The sequence below is a fragment of the Oncorhynchus gorbuscha genome, linkage group LG19, assembly GCF_021184085.1.
Source record: "Oncorhynchus gorbuscha isolate QuinsamMale2020 ecotype Even-year linkage group LG19, OgorEven_v1.0, whole genome shotgun sequence".
In the NCBI taxonomy this organism is placed as follows: domain Eukaryota; kingdom Metazoa; phylum Chordata; class Actinopteri; order Salmoniformes; family Salmonidae; genus Oncorhynchus; species Oncorhynchus gorbuscha.
In genome coordinates this window covers 10160416-10179301 of record NC_060191.1, presented here as the reverse complement: position 1 = coordinate 10179301, position 18886 = coordinate 10160416, and the positions used below count along the sequence as shown (strand labels likewise).

Below are 18886 nucleotides of genomic sequence, written 5' to 3'. Positions count from 1 at the left end.
TTGAACAAAAGATTACATGAAGTGGAAAGTACTACTTTATAGTAAGATTTGACAAATTTAAAATGGTTATAGTCAAATTCATTTTTGCAAATCACTGATAAACCAAAGTTGAGTGACCTTGTTTGTTAGTATTGCTCTAAGCAAGTGGAAATGCAGGATTTCATCAAATATTCAGGAGGAAATATCAGTCCATTGTAGAGTTGAGATGGGCACGGCCTTCTTTACAGGCCACTGCAATTAGACAACTCCAAGTTCCAGGCCACTGGAAGCGAGCCAGAAAACAAACATTCACCAATCACATTGTGTTGAAAACAAACACGTAATCAGGAGAACACTCAGGGGACTGAAGTTTAGAGAAGAGCCAACCTAATGCAGGCACTCAAGAGAAACAGCACAGGACAATATTCCACTGCTTAATCTTAGACATGTCTTTTATAATGGAGATGCTATCCACAGTTGGCAATCAGGGCCAGCTCACAAAGTAGCAAAACAGAGGAACAGCACATTGAAGCAGAGGGGAATGGCTAACATCTAGTCATAACAAGCTACAAGATGCCCCACCACCAACCCAAGTGCCACACAACATTGAAGATGGAAGGCTCAAACTAGGATGTTTTAGTAGCCTTGGGACGATGAGCAGTGAAGCGTTTTGATGGCCGCGACTGATTAGTAATCAAGTAGTGACCAGGCCAGCAAAGATAGAGAGGAAGGGTCACCAGCCTCTCATCCAACTGTGTTGGATAGGACAAGGTCAAACAGGATCGCAGAAAGGACTACAAGTTCTAAAAGCTGTTCACTTACAATCACACTCCAGCTCATCCTCTGCACAATGCTGATGGAATAGCTGTAGACAGGCACAGCGATGACGTTAGTGACCGCCACCTTCCCATACATTTTATTCCCTTGCGTCACGGTAAAGCCAGTCAGCCTGCCTTTATAATCTTCACACACCTTGGTCAGCGTATAGACAGGTGTCCTGGAAGTCAAACCTGTGGCCGTCGAATGACATGTAGTGGAGGTCACCTGACACTCAACATGTGGCCTGTCCGATTGGGTGGCACCCCAACACCCAGTTTACCACCTTGCAGGCCTCCCCGGCACCACACTTGGCCTTCCGGCAGGAGATTGCCCAGTTCTCCCCACAGGTACACTGGTCTAGACAGTGACCCTGGGGTAGAAGGTCTCCCTCTTCCTGTAGCAGCGCCCACCGTAAGAGCAGCCACACTGGGACACGGGTACACAAGCGTCACCACTCAGCAGGTAGCCTTCGCCACACTGGCAGCCCTCAAAACAGGACTGGCGACATGTGGAGAGGCTTGTACTGGTGGCAGGGCAGCCTGGGGCACAGAGAATATAGTGGCCGTTGGCTGGACAGGACAGAGCTGTGAGACAAAGAGGGTTGAGTTGTTGAGGATTGGAAATTATGCAAACATTTCTAGAAGCCACAACCTGGATTATAAAAGCGGATCCACCCCCCAAACCAGGATTGTGAGTTTGATTCCTGGGACCAGCCATATGAAAAATATATGCATGCATGACTAAGTAACCTTTATTGAACCAGGAAGAGACCAGAGGTTAGAAACTTCTTTAGCGAGGGGGACATGGCTTTGGATAAAAATGTATGCTAAACGGCATATGATGTAAGGTAACGCCGACTCACAACAGAAGACATCACTCCTCCAGGAATGGACTGTCACCCCCTTGCTCTGACAGGCAGAGACTTAGGCCTCTACCACGTCGCACGCCGACCCCTGGTCACCATGATTATAACAGGCATCGACAACAGTCCTCCAGGTACAGAGCAGGGTCCACGGCGCCATGGCACTCTTTGAAGGAGCCGGCTTTGTCTGCTATGATGCCACAGCGGGAGCTGTACGCATTCTTCTCTGCGTCCGAGCAGGACTGGCATTGTGTCCCCTAGCATCCAGAGGAGCAACCAGGCACAAGGGCCACCCGCCAGCTCACACCCAGACAGGTGGCGTTGGGCGCGGGATGACCGTCACGCATAGTGAGGTCGACCTGAGGCATGGCGTTGTAGTTGCCACACAGGCCGCAGACTGCCCCCTGGTAGGTGCTGGAGAGTTTGTCAAAGGTCAGCGTGATGCCCGCAGCAGTCTCCACCACCGCCATTCGGTCACTGCGGAACACCATCAGCTGACTCTTCAGCTCCAGGGGCAGGGACGCAAGCTGTCCATCCAACCGTGACAAAAGAGGAAGGACAATTATATGGGAGCCTATAGATTTTTTTCATTGTAATTCCCAGTTAAACGATAATTTCATTAAATCTGCAAGGATTAAGGACTAGACTGCTTAATTAAAATAGCTGTAACAGCATCATGAGTGGTAGAATAAACTACGTGTTAAAAAACAATTATAAAGTCCTGTAAATATACTAACTAACCCCCCTCTATACATCTGTCCCTATCCAGTAACACTCCCCAGGATCTTGAAGGGGTAGTCCCTGCTGATGGTGAGGGAGACGCCATAGATGACAATCTTCGTGTAGGCCACATTTCTGCACTGTCACCTTGAACGGCACCAGGCCCGGCTTCTGGGTGCACACCGCCACCAGCTGGTACACACAAGTACCCTGGTAGTCAAACCAGTGGCCGTCGAAGGTAATGAGAGTCACCTGCAGCAGTGCAAGTGCTGGGTGGTAGGCAGGAGTGTTACCCATCCACCAGACTGCACTTCTCATTGGCCGAACAGGAGGCCTCGAAGCAGTTCACCATGCCCAGAGAGGTGTTACACTCACACAGACACGGTCTGCCCAGAAGCGCTGACCAGCCTTGTAGTAGCGACCCTGGGAGGAGCAGCCGCAGGGTTTAGCAGGCACAGACGCCCAACGCTGAGGACGTAACCCTCATCACACACACACACACAAGATTCTGTGCAGACACTCGCACATAGCGGGCCCTCATTTGACAAGGGGCAAGTGTCATAGGTGACGTGCAGGCCATAGTCCGTTGTGATGATATCGTGGAAGCCCTACTGGAAGACCTGCACTGCCCGCCACTCAGAGGCAGGTAGTTGAACATTCCATTCACCTGGTTGTAGGATAAACAGTCTTGTGATCAAACCTTGTCAAAACTGTGCTAAAGAATAAATGCGCCAACCCGATTTTCTCCAATGATCACAAACAGAAAACGGCTTGTGAAGGCAAGATGGGGGATGTTTTATTCATTCAAAGTCAGAAACCAACAAGCCCCCTCCTACTTACCAGGACTCCCATAACATTCTTACTGAGGACCAGGGTGTAGTTGTACACATCCAGAGCCACCTGCAGGATGACAAATGTTTGTTACACTTCTCGTTCTCCACCTGTACAGAGAAGCCCACCAGGTGGGTCCCCTCCAGACCATTGCCCTTGGCCAGGGTGTAGGTACACATGCCCTGGAAGTCATACACCAGCCTGTCGAAAGTCGTGTAGTGGGGGCCACCGGACACGTGGCACACCCCTTTCCCCACCTCACATCTCGTTGGGGCCGCAGGAGAAGTTATTGCATTCCACCTACAGATGATCAGATGTTCTGAAACATCACTGAAAAGACAAGTACAATGGAATTTCTGTACAGCCATTCATCTATACAGCAAATAGCAAGGTAATATCTCAATACAAATACTCCTATTAAAAGTTCAGTTATTTATACTTATCCATCCTGGGTGCACTTGCACCACTCACACTTCCGGTTGGGGTAGAACATCTGGTTGGTGTTGTAGTAGCGGCCACTATGAACACAGCCACACTGGACGACGCGGACACAGTGATCACTGCTGAGGATGTGTCCTTCGTTACAGGAGAAGCCCTCGTTACACTGGGCGAGGCAACCTGAGGGAGGGGACAGGCTCTGGCAAGTGGCAGGACAGCCAGAAACACACCTCAGTGGCTGTGGGCTGGACACTTGCCCTTATACAAACACACGTCATACACGCAGTCCTCAAAGTATCCCACCTGGTTCACTGTGGCAAAGCAGTCCTGGAAAGGCCCCGTCTGGTCCCTCAGAACCACCTCTTCTGGTTGACTTCAGTTGGGACAGGCCCCAAACATTGCACTGTTCCAGTCGAAGGAGACGTTAAGGCCAAAGCTGGTTGTGACCACAGCATACCAGCCACTCCTGTAGACAGACACCTGACCATTGTTCAGGTACATAGGCAGGTTGACCAACTCATTGTCCACCTGGAAGAACACAATATAAATAATGGACTAATGATTCAACTGCAGGTAGAAGAGACTGCTGCATTGTACCATGAGGACATTAGACAATGAGCTACATCAACATGCCATCAGTCTTTCAGGGTGAAAACAGTCATTCTACAGTTGCACATCATTTAAAAATCAATGAAAAATGCAATCACCACCTCTGTCCATTGTGATATGCAATCTTGTCATAGAGCTCACCATGATCTGGCGCTTGTTCTCCATACTGATGACAATGTTCTGGCTGAAGAGCCTGACCTCCAGTAGCTTGGTACAGGAAACCACCCTTCTGCCCCGGAAGTAATTTTGCACCCGCACCTCAAAGGGTACCAGGCCCAGGTCTGTGAAGCACAGGCCTGGCATGGCAGGTGCTGTGGGACACAAGGTGGCAGTCCCTGATGCCAGCCACTACCTGGCACACCTGCACCGCCCGGCAACATACATCCTGGCAGTGGGAACACACTGGCCCCCCACTTAGGATGAAGCCAGTGTTACATGTGCAGGTTTCCACACTTGGAGGGGGCACTGGGATCAGAGCAGGTGGCAGGACAGGCAGAGCCACACAGCTCATAGCGGCTGTTGGTTGGACTTCTGGCAGCTATAGAGGGAGGGGTTAGACTGATGCATAGGCTGTGATAGCCTGACAGAGCCCACCCTTATACAGACACACGTCAGACACGCGTCATACACACCGTCCTCAAAGTATCCCACCAGGTCCACTGCGGTTAGGCGGTCCCGGAAGGCCCCTTGGGGACCCTCAGGAACCCACAGAACTCCCCCGTCTCAAACCACCTCTTCTGGTTGACTTCACAGTTTGGACAGGCCCTCTTACAGCCGTGGACACAGCTAGGGATCTGCTCCAAGCTCCAACTGGCCCCGATGTCCTCTGACCGGGCATGGGTGGCCTCATTCCTGGGTACAAGGTCATCTTGGCACTGGTATCTTAGTTGCCACACAGGCCACAGACAGCGCCTTGTTGGTGGAGTGCAGGGTGACAAACATTGCACCGTTCCAGTCAAAGGAGATGTTAAGGCCAAATCTGGTGGTGACCACAGAGTACCAGCCACTCCTGTAGACAGACACCTGACTGCTGTTCAGATACATAGGCAGGTTGATAAACTCATTGTCCACCTGGAAGAACAAGGAATATAAATGTTGAGGTGAGTGAACTGGAATATTAAATGGGGGAAGAATCTGAGTGAGGGGCATGTAAAGGATATAAAATGAGATTTGCTTTTGTTCAGAGTGACATTTGAGCTGCTATTCAGTGTTTAATTATTTTTATTTTTATTTTTTTATTTTACCTTTATTTAACCAGGTAGGCAAGTTGAGAACAAGTTCTCATTTACAATTGCGACCTGGCCAAGATAAAGCAAAGCAGTTCGACACATACAACGACACAGAGTTACACATGGAGTAAAACAAACATACAGTCAATAATACAGTATAAACAAGTCTATATACGATGTGAGCAATTAAGGTGAGATAAGTAAAGGCAAAAAAGGCCATGGTGGCAAAGTAAAACACTGGAATGGTAGATTTGCAATGGAAGAATGTGTAAAGTAGAAATAAAAATAATGGGGTGTAAAGGAGAAAAATAAATAAATAAATTAAATACAGTAGGGAAAGAGGGTAGTTGTTTGGGCTAAATTATAGGTGGGCTATGTACAGGTGCAGTAATCTGTGAGCTGCTCTGACAGTTGGTGCTTAAAGCTAGTGAGGGAGATAAGTGTTTCCAGTTTCAGAGATTTTTGTAGTTGGTTCCAGTCATTGGCAGCAGAGAACTGGAAGGAGAGGCGGCCAAAGAAATAATTGGTTTTGGGGGTGACAAGAGAGATATACCTGCTGGAGCGTGTGCGACAGGTGGGAGATGCTATGGTGGCCAGCGAGCTGAGATAAAGGGCGGACTTTACCTAGCAGGGTCTTATAGATGACATGGAGCCAGTGGGTTTGGCGACGAGTATGAAGCGAGGGCCAGCCAACGAGAGCGTACAGGTCGCAATGGTGGGTAGTATATGGGGCTTTGGTGACAAAAAGGATTGCACTGTGATAGACTGCATCCAATTTGTTGAGTAGGGTATTGGAGGCTATTTTGTAAATGACATCGCCGAAGTCGAGGATTGGTAGGATGGTCAGTTTTACAAGGGTATGTTTGGCAGCATGAGTGAAGGATGCTTTGTTGCGAAATAGGAAGCCAATTCTAGATTTAACTTTGGATTGGAGATGTTTGATATGGGTCTGGAAGGAGAGTTTACAGTCTAACCAGACACCTAAGTATTTGTAGTTGTCCACATATTCTAAGTCAGAGCCGTCCAGAGTAGTGATGTTGGACAGGCGGGTAGGTGCAGGTAGCGATCGGTTGAAGAGCATGCATTTAGTTTTACTTGTATTTAAGAGCAATTGTAGGTCACGGAAGGAGAGTTGTATGGCATTGAAGCTTGCCTGGAGGGTTGTTAACACAGTGTCCAAAGAAGGGCCAGAAGTATACAGAATGGTGTCGTCTGTGTAGAGGTGGATCAGAGACTCACCAGCAGCAAGTGCGACCTCATTGATGTATACAGAGAAGAGAGAATGTGATACAGAGAAGAGAAGTATACAGAGAAGAGAGAATGTGGCACCCCCATAGAGACTGCCAGAGGTCCGGACAGCAGACCCTCCAATTTGACACACTGAACTCTATCAGAGAAGTAGTTGGTGAACCAGGCGAGGCAATCATTTGAGAAACCAAGGCTGTCGAGTCTGCCAATGAGGATGTGGTGATTGACAGAGTCGAAAGCCTTGGTTTCTTTATAACTTATAATACTCCATGTGCTCTAAAAACCAGAGCGTAATTGAAAACCCCTCTGGCTCTGACAGAGCCTGGGAAGTATACACCCACTTATCCCAAAGCACTAACTTTGACCAAGTGAACCGAACCTGCTTCATGAGGCAGGTTCAATAATCAACTACATTCATTTCAAGGGGGGACATTTTAAATTATTGTACAGAAATTGATTGAAAGGTCATGAACTAGGCATCAGAGATGGTTAACCCTGTGAGACCCATGGATGCAAAAATTACATTTACATTTACATTGAACATTTAAGTCATTTAGCAGACGCTCTTATCCAGAGCGACTTACAAATTGGTGCATTCACCTTATGACATCCAGTGGAACAGTCACTTTACAATAGTGCATCTAAATCTTAAAGGGGGGGGGGTGAGAGGGATTACTTATCCTATCCTAGGTATTCTTTAAAGAGGTGGGGTTTCAGGTGTCTCCGGAAGGTGGTGATTGACTCCGCTGTCCTGGCGTTGTGAGGGAGTTTGTTCCACCATTGGGGGGGCCAGAGCAGCGAACAGTTTTGACTGGGCTGAGCGGGAGCTGTACTTCCTCAGTGGTAGGGAGGCGAGCAGGCCAGAGGTGGATGAACGCAGTGCCCTTGTTTGGGTGTAGGGCCTGATCAGAGCCTGGAGGTACTGAGGTGCCGTTCCCCTCACAGCTCCGTAGGCAAGCACCATGGTCTTGTAGCGGATGCGAGCTTCAACTGGAAGCCAGTGGAGAGAACGGAGAACGGAGGAGCGGGGTGACGTGAGAGAACTTGGGAAGGTTGAACACCAGACGGGCTGCGGCGTTCTGGATGAGTTGAAGGGGTTTAATGGCACAGGCAGGGAGCCCAGCCAACAGCGAGTTGCAGTAATCCAGACGGGAGATGACAAGTGCCTGGATTAGGACCTGCGCCGCTTCCTGTGTGAGGCAGGGTCGTACTCTGCGGATGTTGTAGAGCATGAACCTACAGGAACGGGCCACCGCCTTGATGTTGGTTGAGAACGACAGGGTGTTGTCCAGGATCACGCCAAGGTTCTTAGCGCTCTGGGAGGAGGACACAATGGAGTTGTCAACCGTGATGGCGAGATCATGGAACGGGCAGTCCTTCCCGGGAGGAAGAGCAGCTCCGTCTTGCCGAGGTTCAGCTTGAGGTGGTGATCCGTCATCCACACTGATATGTCTGCCAGACATGCAGAGATGCGATTCGCCACCTGGTCATCAGAAGGGGGAAAGGAGAAGATTAGTTTTGTGTCGTCTGCATAGCAATGATAGGAGAGACCATGTGAGGTTATGACAGAGCCAAGTGACTTGGTGTATAGCGAGAATAGGAGAGGGCCTAGAACAGAGCCCTGGGGGACACCAGTGGTGAGAGCGCGTGGTGAGGAGACAGATTCTCGCCACGCCACCTGGTAGGAGCGACCTGTCAGGTAGGACGCAATCCAAGCGTGGGCCGCGCCGGAGATGCCCAACTCGGAGAGGGTGGAGAGGAGGATCTGATGGTTCACAGTATCGAAGGCAGCCGATAGATCTAGAAGGATGAGAGCAGAGGAGAGAGAGTTAGCTTTAGCAGTGCGGAGCGCCTCCGTGATACAGAGGAGAGCAGTCTCAGTTTAATGACTAGTCTTGAAACCTGACTGATTTGGATCAAGAAGGTCATTCAGAGAGAGATAGCGGGAGAGCTGGCCAAGGACGGCACGTTCAAGAGTTTTGGAGAGAAAAGAAAGAAGGGATACTGGTCTGTAATTGTTGACATCGGAGGGATCGAGTGTAGGTTTTTTCAGAAGGGGTGCAACTCTCGCTCTCTTGAAGACGGAAGGGACGTAGCCAGCGGTCAGGGATGAGTTGATGAGCGAGGTGAGGTAAGGGAGAAGGTCTCCGGAAATGGTCTGGAGAAGAGAGGAGGGGATAGGGTCAAGCGGGCAGGTTGTTGGGCGGCCGGCCGTCACAAGACGCGAGATTTCATCTGGAGAGAGAGGGAGAAAGAGGTCAGAGCACAGGGTAGGGCAGTGTGAGCAGAACCAGCGGTGTCGTTTGACTTAGCAAACGAGGATCGGATGTCGTCAACCTTCTTTTCAAAATGGTTGACGAAGTCATCTGCAGAGAGGGAGGAGGGGGGGGAGGAGGATTCAGGAGGGAGGAGAAGGTGGCAAAGAGCTTCCTAGGGTTAGAGGCAGATGCTTGGAATTTAGAGTGGTAGAAAGTGGCTTTAGCAGCAGAGACAGAGGAGGAAAATGTAGAGAGGAGGGAGTGGAAGGATGCCAGGTCCGCAGGGAGGCGAGTTTTCCTCCATTTCCGCTCGGCTGCCCGGAGCCCTGTTCTGTGAGCTCGCAATGAGTCATCGAGCCACGGAGCGGGAGGGGAGGACCGAGCCGGCCTGGAGGATAGGGGACATAGAGAGTCAAAGGATGCAGAGAGGGAGGAGAGGAGGGTTGAGGAGGCAGAATCAGGAGATAGGTTGGAGAAGGTTTGAGAGGAGGGAAGAGATGATAGGATGGAAGAGGAGAGAGTAGCGGGGGAGAGAGAGCGAAGGTTGGGACGGCGCGATACCATCCGAGTAGGGGCAGTGTGGGAGGTGTTGGATGAGAGCGAGAGGGAAAAGGATACAAGGTAGTGGTCGGAGACTTGGAGGGGAGTTGCAATGAGGTTAGTGGAAGAACAGCATCTAGTAAAGATGAGGTCGAGCGTATGACCAGAAGCTGACCAGAAGCTCTCGGGGTGTGCGAGAACACGTGGGCGGACGAAGAGAGAGCAGTAGGAGTAGCAGTGTTGTCTGTGGTGATCCATGTTTCCGTCAGTGCCAAGAAGTCGAGGGACTGGAGGGAGGCATAGGCTGAGCTGAACTCTGCCTTGTTGACCGCAGATTGGCAGTTCCAGAGGCTACCGGAGACCTGGAACTCCACGTGGGTCGTGCGCGCTGGGACCACCAGATTAGGGTGGCCGCGGCCACGCGGTGTGGAGCGTTTGTATGGTCTGTGCAGAGAGGAGAGAACAGGGATAGACAGACACATAGTTGACAGGCTACAGAAGAGGCTACGCTAATGCAAAGGAGATTGGAATGACAAGTGGACTACACGTCTCGAATGTTCAGAAAGTTAAGCTACGTAGCAAGAATCTTATTGACTAAAATGATTAAAATGATACAGTACTGCTGAAGTAGGCTAGCTGGCAATGGGTGCGTTGTTGACACTACACTAATCAAGTCGTTCCGTTGAGTGTAATAGTTTCTGCAGTGCTGCTATTCGGGGGCTAGCTGGCTAGCTAGTAGTGTTGTTTACGTTACGTTGCGTTAAAAGAACGACAATAGCTGGCTAGCTAACCTAGAAAATCGCTCTAGACTACACAGTTATCTTTGATACAAAGACGGCTATGTAGCTAGCTATGTAGCTAGCTACGATCAAACAAATCAAACCGTTGTACTGTAATGAAATGAAATGAAAATGTGATACTACCTGTGAATGCGACCGGGTTGTTGAGTCTATTCAGAAGACGTTGGCTAGCTAGCAGAGTCTCCTACGTTAAGGACGACAAATAGCTGGCTAGCTAACCTCGGTAAATTAAGATAATCACTCTAAGACTACACACTCTAAACCTAAACAACACAATTATCTTGGATACGAAGATACGAAGACAGCAAAGACAGCTATGTAGCTAGCTAACACTACACTAATCAAGTCGTTCAGTTGAGTGTAATAGTTTTCCCAGTGCAGCTAATCAGTGGACGTTAGCTAGCTGGCTAGTGAAGACTACGTTAGGACGGCGAAATACGATAATTACGCAATTATCTTTGATACAAAGACGGCTATGTAGCTAGCTGAGAAGAAATTGCTAAGATTAGACAAACTGTTGTGCTATAATGAAATATAACAAAACATGTTTGATACTATAAATAAAGTCCATTATTTGTCGAGTAAATTCTGAAGATCAGTGGAGGAGTTGAAACAAAAGGATAGCTTTAGATTGAATGTCAAAGTGGCGACTAGCTTAGTTACCAGTAGATACTTTCGCCGCATTCCGCTCAGTGTTGCCAACTAATTGAACTATTCCTGAATTTGCATCTTGGACTGGTCCTAAACTAAAAATATGTCAAACACTACCTAGTCAATCTCCTTTAGACCCAGATGTATCGCTTAGTAGTAGTTGTGTTTCAGTATGATTATCGTGGCATCACAAATGGTTATGATGCTTAATTTGTATTATAAATTGAGTAGTCATTAATTTTAAGCAAATTGGCACAAAAAATAATAGGTAAGATTAATAGAATGCAAAATAATAATTACTGTAATTTCATATTCTCATGGAGGAATTGTCAACATTCCATATTCATAATAACTAAATGTCACATAATTCAGATAATTAGTCAATTAATTAAACCCACTTACCACAGATGAAGCCACAAATCCATCCATCCGGTCACCATGTCTTAAACCAAAGAAATGCAGTCAATCCAATTCTCACGTCACTCACTTAATACGTTTCTTATTCCTTAAATTATGAGATTTCTTTTTAAATATTGTCAAAAGATCTTACCTGAGAGGGGACTTTGGCATGAGGAAATCAAAAGGATGCCATCCTTAAATACTAACATGATCCCAACCTAATTACTAATCAGAGCCCTTACAAGCTTAGAGGTGAGCATTTGATCCACTAATCAAATGAATATATTCTCTGCCTCAAAATAAGGGCTTGTCAGTCGACTATGCTATTGGGATCCTGTATTGACATAGGCCCGACATCCACAGATTAGATTATATGGAATGCATTTGCAATATTTAGTGTGAGAAAATCCGCTCCAACGTGAGTAATTCTCATAGATACTGTTGTTGGTCAATTTCTTCAACATATGATCAGGTCTATAATTAACTTAGTAATACAATAGTAGGCAGAAGTTGGTACAGAGTACAGCATATGATATCTCTCCCCAGGTTCTGCAAAATGTCTAAGACATCCTGTAACACATATAGCCTCTACCAGTCCTCATTGAATGAGGTTCCTTGGCAACATTTTAATAAATCGAACCTCCCCCTGACAGCAGCAAACATCTTGTCAGCAATTTAAAGCTCAGAAGTGGGTTTGACTGAAACTTGACCTTTCATCACAATTATAGGGTCATTAACAAGGTGAACGAGTCTAAGTATCTTCTGGCAGGTGGCTGTTTTCGTTAGGCCTGCGGCAGCCTTGTGTTCTTTGAAAACCAGTCGTATGTATTCTTAGAACCTCAGACAGGTTGGGGCCCAGACAGGAGGAGTCTGAGCGTAGGCGGTTTCTGCATTCTGATAGTGTCTGAAGGGCACAACACTCAAAACAGGTGTAAACACAGAGGTGTCCAAACGACAATACCTTAAATTTGATCATAACACAATTTATTAACCCTTTAAAAGGTATGAGGCCTTGGTTTAACCCCTTCACTGTATATGGAATTGAGGGGGTGAAACTTGACATTCGTAGACCATTTCACATGAATTAATTAACACTAATTGAAGAACATATAGTGATCCACAGTAACAACATATGGGTCGCAGTTTGTTTGGGGAAAATATACATTCTGTAAACATTATTAAAGTGTGCAATGTCTATGTATATCGGGCAGTAGCCTCCAATGTGCAAGGTTGAATAACCGCTATTTAGCAGTCTGATGTCCTTCAGATAGAAGCTGCTTTTAGTCTCTCAGTCCCAGCTTTGATACATCTGTACTGACCTGGCCTTCTGGATGATAGCGGGGTGAACAGGCAGTGGCTTGTGTGGCGGAGGTCCTTGATGATCTTTTTGGCCTTCCTATGACATTGGGTGCTGTAGATATCCTGGAGGGCAGGCAGTGTGCCCCCGGTGATGTGTTGGGCAGAGCGCACCATCCTTTGGAGAGCCCCGTTGCGGACGGTGCCGTGGCCGCACCAGAAGGTGATACAGCCAAACGTGATGCTCTCAATGGTGCATCTTTGAAATTTTGTGAAGGTCTTAACAACTGGATGAAAGCTACCAACCTGTTGCTTTGGCCCAATTAAAAATAACATCTAAATGATTAGCGCCACTAACAACTTTTACAAATCTAGCGGCCAAGATGGATGCTTGCTAAGCATTCTGCATATTTATGTAAAAAGACCATTCGATTTACTATCGGCTGTTAAGCAAATGTTGACACCTTGATTACACTTGCTCCAGATGAGTCAGAGCTGATTCAATGCCCCATGATTTACACGAGTACACATACTGCCATCACACCTCCAGCTACAATTAAAACTTTCAACATTTTTGGGACACCACAAACAAGGAGCAATTCTGTGGTTCAGAGATTATCAATACAATGAACCTGGGAATCTCCAGCACTGCTAATTCATGGAAGTAAACAGGTTGTGAAGGTGTTGAGCTGAAACTAAGTCTTCTGAAGGAGTTTTAAATCGATTTTGAATGGATGTGTGAAGGAAGGAGTATGAATTAGACTGGGAAAGTCCCAGTTGTGGTCTCCAAATACTGTGCATCTATTGATCCCAAATCCATGATTGAAGGACTGGTATGAAGGGCAAAGGGAACAGTAACCTAGTTGATAGCAGCTGTGATTTTAGGCTTTCTACACAACCCTGATAACTCTCTGGCCTCTTGATCAATGTTGGTGTAAAGCAGGGCTGTTCAATGTCAGTCCTGGAGAGCTGAAACATTTGTTTGGTTTTCATCTTCTAATAAGGGACTAATTGAGACCCGTGACACTAGGTGAGGGCAATGAACTACCAGGTAGAAACAAAAAAACGTGTGTTTTGGCCCTCCAGGACCGGAATTGAGAAGTCCTGGTGTAAAGGGTGGCAGTAGCTGACACCTTGAGCAATCCAGGGAGGCAGAGTGTCTGGGGCAAGCAATTATTGCAAATAGAGGGAAGGCAAACCCTCTTTGGCTTGATCAAATAAAACATGACACGGTCTAATATTTTATTTTTGTGAAGTTGGTCGGCAGGTAGTGGGGTTGGATAAATGTAGGCTGGTGAGTGATTCTATGGAATATTCTTGTCATTTCCCCGATTGCTCAGTTTCGCCGGGTGACCAGCTCTAGGAAGAATCTTGGTGGTTCCAAACTTCTCCCATTTAAATATGATGGAGGCCACTGTGTTATTGGGAACCTTAAATGCTGTAAATATTTTTTGGTACCCTTCCCTAGATCAAGTTGTTGCCATTCAGCAAGACATGCAGCACATTGACAGGCCTGGAGTTTCCACAGACCCCTCGGTAGGACAACATTCTGAACTACGCGTCACTAGCTATGTCACACCAGCAGGTAGGGGGCCTGGGGCTCCAGGGTCTGCTGCAGCCCACTCAGAGTGGTCAGATTGAAACAGTCCTGGAGGGAACAGACTCAGGCCTTGCAGCGGCAGCCCCCAAGCCCAGAGGCTACACTGCTGCCCTTGACTGCAGGCCGTCATGACGCCATCACTTCTCAGCACAGCCCATAGAGTTGCTCCTCATCCTGAGGACAGTGACACCTGAGCCATAGCAAATTGACTGGAACACCAAATGCAATAGATTTCACATAGCATTTATACATTTTATTTAATTAAATGTCTTGTGTTCCCACCAAATATCAATTCACCCATTCATTACACTACTGTAGCTATTCGAGTTACCCTTATGTAATGTAAGGCTGAGGCGTAGGCCTCCAGGGAGAGGCAGGTGGCGTCCATGTGGCCCCACCGCCCTCGCATACTCATCCCTGTAGGACTAGGCCTCCACCCTTCTCCAGCAGCCTCCAAACACACTGTTCCTGGCCATCACCACGTCACAGGCACCCATGGCCTTGGGATACGTCACACTGGTCGTCACAGCTGTGGAAGTAAGGCTAAGGGTTCAACACTGCGGCACACTCTCCAAACAGACTCAGATCGTTGAGCAGCACCTCACAGAAAATCACTGGTCTCAAACAGCTTTGTGGTCCTGCTCTTCGCTGCACCCCAGCTGACTGGAGCCACAGGTGGACCTAAAGCCCCTCCCATCCTCCAGCTGTGGGCCAACTCCAGGGTGTTCTGAGCACGCTCGCCGTCCGACAGCAGGGAGTCGTCCTGTCTGTTGCCGTTGCCACAGAGACCGGACACAGCAGAGTCATAGGTGCGGGGAAGGATGTCCATGGTGGTGCCAGTCTTGTACAGAATCAGCTGCAGGCCAAACTCCAATCTGGATGACGAGTGGGAGAGAGGTCACCACAAGGCTTTTAAGGAAGGAGTATGGTAAGGGATTGTGCAGTCCATTAACCTGAGGTGGAAAAAGTTAAACTGCTGTTGCAGCTGGCAGCAGAGATGCTGACGGTAAACGGGATCAACCCTGTCTGATTGGAGCTTGACTGAGCCAGCATGTATGAACAGCTATCCCTGAAGTAAAACTCTTGCCCGTCAAAACAAATTAAATGTTGCCACCCATCAACGTCAAGTAGAGGGGTCGTGAGAGTTGGCAGATTCGCCTGCACTCCAGCTGCTTACAAATGTAAGCATGTGAGGCACTGGGCAGGGGTGCAGAGGATCTCCCCGGTGGCTGGGTCATAGAGGCAGAGCTGTCCACAGTCTTCTGGGGTCCAGAAGGTGGTGTTGAGTCTGTGGTAGTTTTCTCTGGGATCAGTACAGCCACACTGCTCTGGACACACACACCCCTCTGAGAAATCAAGATGAATCAATTTGAGATGTTTTATTCTGGAAATAAGCAAGATATCCTATTATATGTACTCCAACAAGGGAAGTGAATGTAGTACAGGTTTGTCCATATATTCAATCCCCTCCAAGTTAACTCAGCCTAACTGTCCATATTGCTGACTACAGTAGATGACTAAGCTGGTGCAGGGACCAGAGCAGTAATGTTACCTACTGTACCTGTGCTGTGGCAGCTGAGGACTTCATTTGAGACAGTGCAGCCATGCTGGTCAGGGCAAGCAAATGGTTCACAGACCAGCGAAGCCCCACAGGTGCAGATCATAGTGCACTTCAGGCCTGCACTCTGAGGCCAAGGATAAAGACACAGGTGTAAATAAACAAACTATACAAAGTAATTATTAAACATTACCAGCTCAACCATAGCATAGCCTTATGACTTTGATGTGCTGTTTGGGTGAGTTTTTAAAGGGAAGTATATTGATATTGACATTTCAAAATGTGCTTCTATTTGATGATTAATCAGCTCTGCTTACTCCATCAATAGGCTTTTCTATAAACGTACCTAAAACCTCCTCCCGTCCTGACAGCAGCCACACTGCCCTGCTGGTACACAGGCCTGACCATTGGTCACGTTGGCACCCCTCCTCACAGCCATCTGGGCACGGCACAGACCCCGCCGCTCCAGGGCACAGAGAGGAACAGGTGTTGGCACACAGGCTGTAGTGGCTGAACTGGGGGCAATGAGCTGAGGAATAGAATATTCATGATTAATACATGCATTTGTAAATGTATTTATTTTCTTTCACCTTTATTTAACCAGGTAGGCAAGTTGAGAACAAGTTTACAATTGCGACCTGGCCAAGATAAAGCAAAGCAGTTCGACACATACAACAACAGAGTTACACATGGAGTAAAACAAACATACACTCAATAATACAGTAGAAAAATAAGTCTGTATACAATGTGAGCAAGTGAGGTGAGATAAGGGAGGTAAAGGCAAAAAAAGGCCATGGTGGCGAAGTAAATACAATATAGCAAGTAAAACACTGGAATGGTAGATTTGCAGTGGAAGAATGTGCAAAGTAGAGATAAATAATGTGGTGCAAAGGAGCAAAATAAAAATACAGTAGGGAAAGAGGTAGTCGTTTTGGCTAAATTATAGATGGGCTATGTACGGGTGCAGTGATCTGTGAGCTGCTCTGACAGCTGGTGCTTAAAGCTAGTGAGGGAGATAAGTGTTTCCAGTTTCAGAGATTTTTGCAGTTCATTCCTGTCATTGGCAGCAGAGAACTGGAAGGAGAGGCGGCCAAAGGAAGAATTGTTTTTTGGGGGTGACCAAAGAGATATACGTGCTGGAGTGCGTACTACAGGTGGGTGCTGCTATGGTGACCAGCGAGCTGAGATAAGGGGGGACTTTACCTAGCAGGGTCTTGTAGATGACCTGGAGCCAGTGGGTTTGGCGACGAGTATGAAGCGAGGGCCAGCCAACGAGAGCGTACAGGTCGCAGTGGTGGGTAGTATATGGGGCTTTGGTGACAACGGATGGCACTGTGATAGACTGCATCCAATTCATTGAGTAGGGCATTGGAGGCTATTTTGTAAATGACATCGCCGAAGTCGAGGATTGGTAGGATGGTCAGTTTTACAAGGGTATGTTTGGCAGCATGAGTGAAGGATGCTTTGTTGCGACATATGAAGCCAATTCTAGATTTAACTTTGGATTGGAGATGTTTGATGTGAGTCTGGAAGGAGAGTTTACAGTCTAATCAGACACCTAGAATATGTGGACAACTACAAATACTTAAGTCAGAGCCGTCCAGAGTAGTGATGTTGGACAGGCGGGCAGGTGCAGGCCGCGATCGGTTGAAGAACATGCATTTAGTTTTACTTGTATTTAAGAGCAATTGGAGGCCACTGAAGGAGAGTTGTATGGCATTTGGCCCACAATGTTAAACAGATCTCCAGTGAAGACCTAGATGACTAATTAGACATTTATGGCATCTTGTTTGGCTTCATTAATGAGAATATATATTTAGATTAAGTTTCCGTATTCTAATTATTAAAGGGCAATCAGCAGAGTTGTATAGATTGAATGCAATGTTAGGGACACATTTGAGCAATATGATGCCATTTTCTGTCAGAGGGGAAACTTACCACAGCCAGTGTGGTTCCTCCATGGGCCCACCTTGACCCCTGCCTCCTGACACTCCACATGATAGGACTGCAGCTGCTCACACAGCGGCTGCTGGGTCTGGTTCCATGCCACACACAGATCAGCCATGTAGTGGGTCTGTGGCTGGACTACAGGATGACAGGGGGTGAAGGGGCCACCAGGCAGTGTGAGTAGGCCGCAGTAGAGCTCACAGCTATGCAGGGACACTGACAGATTGGGCAGTTAGCCCCAAACCCATCACTGCAGGGGGACGCAGGCCTGCACATGACCCATGTCAACAGACGACACAAAACCCATCGGGGTCAGAGGTCAGGGTTCCGTTAGGCACCTGTAGGTCATCCATGGGGTCATTGTTGTAGTTCCCCCACAGGGGTAGTTCTAGTAGGATGAGTTTGAGATATTTACCAGGAGCAGCTTGTGTAGACTGGAGTTGACCTGGACTGACCCAAGGGCCTGGATGGTTACCAGATGACCATTCTGATGCAGACTCGCATCACTGTGGGAGAAGGGCAGGTTCTCAAGGACTCCATTGACCTGGGTGAAAAGGGAAAGTTGATCACTATTGATTACATATTGTACAGTAAGTCCTAAATATGTCAAGTTAATTTGTAAAATAATACAAGAAAAAAAGGCAGTATCTGCATCAAACAACATAAAACATTAATGCTGATGGTGAAACTCACCCTTTACCTGAACCTCTCCAAGATGGCCAGAGAACCATCTTCATCCTATTTATTGATTTCTTTAATTTTATTTCACCTTTATTTAACCAGGTAGGCAAGTTGACATTTACAATTGTGACCTGCCCAAGATAAAGCAAAGCAGTTCGACACATATAACGACACAGAGTTACACATGGAGTAAAACAAACATACAGTCAATAATACAGTATAAACAAGTCTATATACGATGTGAGCAAATGAGGTGAGATAAGGGAGGTAAAGGCAAAAAAAGGCCATGGTGGCAAAGTAAATACAATATAGCAAGTAAAACACTGGAATGGTAGATTTGCAATGGAGGAATGTGCAAGAAATCAAAATAATGGGGTGCAAAGGAGCAAAATAAATAAAATAAATACAGTAGGGAAAGAGG

General features: G+C 47.3%; 1 protein-coding gene across 1 annotated transcript; it reads right to left on the bottom strand.

Moving 5' to 3' along the window:
- Positions 1–14579: 14579 nt before the first annotated feature.
- LOC124004720 (alpha-tectorin-like) lies at positions 14580–18606 on the bottom strand. The gene is made up of 5 exons (XM_046313442.1): positions 18478–18606; positions 17776–18328; positions 16184–16366; positions 15841–15964; positions 14580–15625 (listed from the first exon to the last, which is right to left on the bottom strand). Exons 2-4 carry the CDS (start codon positions 17900–17902, stop codon positions 15909–15911), a joined length of 366 nt encoding a protein of 121 aa, XP_046169398.1. The 5' UTR covers positions 17903–18328; positions 18478–18606; the 3' UTR covers positions 14580–15625; positions 15841–15908.
- Between the last annotated feature and the right edge of the window lie 280 nt (positions 18607–18886).